The 5,620-nt window shown below is 66.0% G+C and overlaps 1 protein-coding gene across 1 annotated transcript in view; it reads right to left on the bottom strand.

The window, feature by feature from the left end:
* The window catches only part of MXD4 (MAX dimerization protein 4), a 14,017-nt gene that overhangs the window by 7,780 nt on the left and 617 nt on the right, over positions 1-5,620 (bottom strand). Inside the window, exons 3-5 of the mRNA XM_077750588.1 lie at positions 4,814-4,874; positions 4,317-4,499; positions 2,411-2,519 (exon numbers count right to left, since the gene is read on the bottom strand). Of these exons, the coding sequence (XP_077606714.1) occupies positions 2,411-2,519; positions 4,317-4,499; positions 4,814-4,874 (353 nt within the window). The remainder of the gene's footprint in view (positions 1-2,410; positions 2,520-4,316; positions 4,500-4,813; positions 4,875-5,620) is intronic.

The following is a 5,620-nucleotide window of genomic DNA, read 5'->3' on the forward strand; positions in this document are numbered from 1 at the left end:
GGCGGCCCGGGGGCGGGGGGGGGGGGCCAGGTCCCCCCCGCCCACCCCTGTGGGGACCGGGCTTCCCCATGACCTCTCTGGAGCCAGAGGGGGTGCCAGGGCCCTGCAGCCCACCTTGGGGGGCCCCGTGGCTGGCCCCGGCACTCCTGGGAGCTTTGAAAATTCACCACTTCCTGAAGGAACCCCGTGTGGATTCTGGGGCAGAACTCGCCTCTGGGGGTCACTGCAGTCGTGTTAACGGCAGGGCAGCTCGGTCTCTGGCGGCCACAGCCCGGCTCTCGACCCAGGCCCTTCCCCGCTTCTCACCACAAGCCCCTGCTCCTCAGAGGAAGACCCGGGGCTCCTGTGCCACCTGCCCCACCCCGGCACCTGAGGGGCAGGGGCCCAGCTCTGCAGGGCGACGCTCGGGGCCACCCCAGGCCCGGCAGGCCGAGAAGAGGCAGCAAGGAAAGGCCCTGAACTGTGGCTCCCGCAGCAGGTGTGATGAGGAGCAGGGGTGCCCCGTGTGTGCTCCCACGCCTTCCAGGTGTACAGTTTCTAGAGACTGGGAGCCACTGCGTCAGGCACACAGGGCGGCCCCGCAGAGGGACCCCCCACACACAAAACCTAACATCTGGAGCTGCACGGGGTGGGGGGTCATCCTGCCAAGAAACGCCTGACTTCCATGAGCCCCAGGCCTGGGGTCAGGAGCAGAGCACTAGAGTGGCTTTCCATGGGAGAAGAAGGGAGGAAGAGGAAGGAACAGGGGTGGGGGTGGGGCTGGCTCGGAGAACACCCCCGGGGACGCCCCGGACACAGGCACACCTCCAGGTAGGGCGCCGCGCGGGCCGGTGACCCAGCCAGCTGCTCCGTTCCCTCCCGTGGCCAGCGGCCAGGAGCACCCGGCGTCAGCACAGGTACAGCCCAGACCCGGATCCTGCCCAGGACCAGGCTCCAAGCCTGTGGGCCCCTCATGGCCGGCCAGGAACACACACCCCACACTGGGATGGGGGGTGTACACAGACCTCAGGCCACCCGACTGTCCTGCCTCGGTGTCTCCAAAGAGCCCCATGAGGCCCAGCCTAGGGGTGGGCTTTGGGAGGTGACAGAGACCAAGGCCAAGGGGCAGTTGTAGGGGTCAAAGGCTAGCGACGTGTCCTCCTCCGTGGCAGCCATCCCTTGCCACCATCCTCCCTAGTGTCGTCCCCTCTGTCTCAACAGTGGGGCTGTTTTCCCAGACACCACCCCCAGGAAGCCCTCTCCAGAACGCCCCCACATGCCTGTCCAGGCTCCCCGGTCCCAGTGAGGCCAGCCGTGTCTTCCAGCCTGGGAGCAACCCCAGGGCCCCGCACCTGCCCCACCTCCAGTCTCTCAGGAGCCCCTCAATCACCAGGACCAGTCCAGGAAGTACGGTTCCTCCAAAGAACACAGTGTCCCGTCCCTGCGCAGCGCCCACCCGGCCGAGGGCCAGATCCCAGGGGAGAGGAAGCTGGCGCTGCCGTGGGCGTCCCGGCAGGCGGGTGGGGAACAGTTCACCTTGTATACAGAAGTCCCCCCTCCCCCCGCACCCAATACTGACCCAAGAAGGGAGGAAAGAACTGGCCCATTTCACCCACAGCCGCCCCACCCTGCCGAGACCAGCTGCGAGGCTTTGGCTACCTGTTGGCCCAGCCTGCCCGCGTCGGTCCCTGCGGCAGAGAAGGTGCAGAGCCGTGGAGCCCCCAAGGGTGCAGCGAGGCCTGCAGTACCCAGGCTGGGGGCGGCTGGGGGGCCCTGGGGCCAACCTGGGCCAGCTATGCTGCCCTTCCCTGCTTCCCACCCCAAGCCCTCCCACTGAGGGAGCCACTCCTCTGAGGAGCCATAGCAGACCGGGCCCTGCAGCTGACGGGTGGGCATGACGCGGGCTCCCCTGGATCCTGCCTGGGGCCAGAGCCCGGCTGCCCTTCCCACCGCCCCCAGATAAGACCAGTAGGAGCTCCTTGGAAGGCACACCCCAGGGTGCAAGGGACCCCAGACTGAGAGGGCTGAACCCTCCTGGTTGGAGGCCAGCATCCTGAGGGCTCAAAAGCTGCTCCCAAAGGGGACAGATGCCCCAAATTAGATGGATCTCCTCCTCCAGAGAGCTGACCCTGACTGCCACATAGCACAGGGGCCCTGCCCCCGGCCCCTCACCCCAACCCAAGTTTCCACGACCAGGGCCTGAGCTCCAGTCTCCGCCTGCCCCATGGGAGTGCCTAAGACCAGAGCCTGAGTCTTCCTTCAAGACTGACCCTTCCCAAGCAAGGGCACAGCCACACCCAGGGCACAGCAGGTGGGATGCGGTGCGGCTGGGCTGCAGCTCGCCTTCAGCCGAAGGAGAGGGAGGATGGAGGAGTTCGGCAGTTAGGCGGCCAAGGAGGGGCCTGGGGGTGGGGCACGGGGGATCACTTACCTGTGCTTTTCTAGTTCATTGTGTGAAGACCTGTTTAGAGAGACAGAAAGACAGAGCTCACTCTGCTGACCACCAAAGCACAAGAATGACAGACAGCTCGACTCAGGGACTCAGGAACCTACAGATGGAGGCAGCGAGGGTGTGGGTCCCAGGACGGCCCGGGATGGGGAGGGCCAGGCAGGTGAGCAGCTGCTGACCAAAGGCTGCGGGGCCCTCACACTGAGTGACAAGGACAGGAGACCCAGAGGTGCGGTCACGTCCAGAGGTGCCCGGGACTACCTGACTTACTTAGTGAGGCATGTGGGGGCTCTTGCTAGCAGGAAGGTCCAGGACCCCTTCCAGAAGGTTCTAGGACTGACCCATCCTGTGCTCCCAAGGCTTCTCAGGCACTAAGCCACCAGCCTTCTCCGCCCCGCACGCCTGGAAGCCAGTGGTGGCTCTGGAGCCACAGGAGACCCAGCTGCAGGTGAGCAGAGAGGCCAGGACTTCAGGACGCGGGGTGGCCCTGTCCTGACAACCCCAGCCACAGCAACATCCTCACTGTGTTGGGCTCTCCCACCTGCAAGATCACAGCTCATATCAGCAGGGACACCAAGGGGCAGAGTAAACCCAGCCCGAGAGAGCTCAGCCCACAAGGGTACCTCTGATACTTGGATGCTTCCTGGGCCCGTGGGCAGGAGGGGACCGAGGCTGGCCTTTCTGCTTCCCTCTGGAGCCATGGTCTTGGCCTCTCTGGGAACAGTGGCCCCATCTGCTGATCGAGCCCTGCCCGTCTGGCCCATTCAGACAGGAGTATAGAGTCCTGAGCACCCCAGTGGGCACTACCACCACATCTGCCCTACAGAGCAGTAATGCAACAGGGCCAGTCTCCCAGTTCTAGATCATTCTCCCAGTCCAGGCGGGGGCCCCATGGACAGCCGGGACTCCGGGGCTTCTAGGCTACCTCCCATGTGAGCAGAGGGCCCCAGCCACCTCCGGGCACACCCAGGTTAGGTCCTGTGTCCCCCACCCTTCACCCCTTCCGGGAGCTTCTGCTGACCTCTGCCTGCCTGCCCTCACTCCCCTGCTCTAGGAACTCAGGATTAGGTGTCTCCCGTCCCCACCCCGCCAGCCGGAGTGCCTGCCCATCCTTCCTGCCTCTGCCACAGCACGGGTCATGGCCCCATCAAAGTCAGTTGGGGCCCGGGGCGCCTGGGTGGCTTAGTCGGTTAAGCGTCCGACTTTCGCTCAGGTCATGATCTCGCGGTNCAGCTTGAGGAGAGCCTCCAGACCTGGGTTCTGGAGGCCTCAGGGGCCTGCTGGTCACACGGGCTGGGCAAGGAGCTTCGGAGCCCCGGCCAGGGCCGGCCAGGGCCGGGAGGGAGCACAGCCGTCAGGCTACTCGACGCCCGAACCACAGCCCGCCAGCGCGGGTCTTGAGGTCTGCCCACGTGCACAGGACATAAGGCTCAGCGAGTGTCCCTCAGTGTAGGGAAACCGGCCTGGCCACCCCCTCACGGTCTGGGCTGGACCCCATCCTGGAGCGAGCGGGACACTCCTGGGCTAGCCGGGAGTATGGAGAGGGGCCCAGAGCCCTGCCTGGGGCTCCTGCCAGGTCCAGACACCTGTGCTAGCCTCCTGGGGGGGCCGTGTGGGTCCCAGGCATGCCTCGCACTGGGGCTGGGGGTGGGGGGGGCCGTGGCTGGGGCTTTGCTGAGCACATTCCTGGCATCAGTGGTTCACACCCCGCATCAACCCCTCCAGGCAGATACTCCTCTACCCACGTCCCTGTAAGGCCCGAGCCCCGGCAGGCTGGCTCCAGTGCCCCCCTGCTGAAACGCTGTTCTCAAAAGCCCTTCCTGGAGTCCTGGCAACTGTGGGTCCTCCCCACACACGTCACCCTCCTGCCCCACTACTCACCCCTCACCCCGGTCCCCGCAGTGCCCATCGTTTTCCCTCACCTTGGTGGGGCACAGAGGCCTTGAAGGGTGGGACTGCCCTGCCAAGTCAGGGCCCCGGAGCCTCCGGGCCCTGCTCCGCCTCAGGCTCTGGGCTGGGCTGGCTGCGGCCATCACCGGGAGCCCCAGACCCGGGAGAGGCAGGCCCTGCCCTGAGGGGCGGCAGGGAGGTGCACCGCAGCCCGGGAGACCCTCTCGGTCCCTTCCCAGCGCCCTCAGCGTCTCCATCCTGGCAGGATGTAGGAGGCCAGGACCCCACTTCAGAGGGGAGTCCCAGAGATGGGACCGGGGTGGGTGGGAGCCAAGCAAGTAATTCAATTGCTCTCTGCCTCAGTTTCCTCAGCCTCACAGCGGGGATAAAAATAACACCTCCTTCATGGGTCGGGTGAACATTAGCACCTACGTGAACTACTCTGGACGTAAGGAGCCCTCCTCAAAGAAGCTTAGCTAGAATTCTGGTTATCACCTTCGGGTACCCCATGGGAGTCCAAGGTCACGTGCTGGAGTTCTCCAGGGGTGCCGCGGCACTGGGGGCAGTGAGAGCCAACAGCAGGGGCCTGGCTGGCTCCCTGAGGAGGCCGGAGGCAGCGGCGCCCCCCTTCACATATCCCTTCCCAAACTGTCCTCAGCAGGGGACGGGGGGGCTGGGGCTCAGAGGCTCGTCCAGCCAGGGCAGATGGAGACTCAGCCGATTCCGTGCCAGGCCCGGCCCGGGGCGCCAGGACGTCACAGGAGATGGGTCCCTGTGCCAGCCTTTCTGTTTCCCAAGAACAGGCCGGCCACAGGAATGAGCCGCACCCTCTGCCAAGGGGCCCCCGAGCCCCCCGCAAGCGCAGCTCCCGGAGCGTGACACGGGCCGAGCCAAGCGGCCCCCGGGCAGTGCCAGCTGCGCTGTGGCCCTCGCCGCAGCGGGGAAGGGGAACCCCGTGGGAGCCCTAGCTCAGGGTCCCCACGCCCCCACAGGGACGTGGACCCGGCCTTGCGCTTCCACAGCCTGGGAACGAGGCCAGGGGAGGGGGTGGGGATGGCTGGCACCCGGAGGGCTGCTGCACAGCGGCCCGCGCCTCTTCCGGCCCCCCTTAAAAAAGGCCTCCTGTCCCAAAGAAGGGGACCCTACACTTGTCGCTGCACTTTCCCTCACGTCANAGCCTCAGTTTCCCCGGACTCGCGGGGGCACCGGCCAGCGCCCACTGACAACTTTTTTCCTGACCGGAAAAGTCCACAACAACTTGGGAGCCGGGAGCGGCTGCGGGAGGAGACCCCGAGCGGCTGG

This window comes from Crocuta crocuta, unplaced genomic scaffold, assembly GCF_008692635.1.
Source record: "Crocuta crocuta isolate KB4526 unplaced genomic scaffold, BGI_CrCroc_1.0 scaffold179, whole genome shotgun sequence".
Lineage (NCBI taxonomy): Eukaryota > Metazoa > Chordata > Mammalia > Carnivora > Hyaenidae > Crocuta > Crocuta crocuta.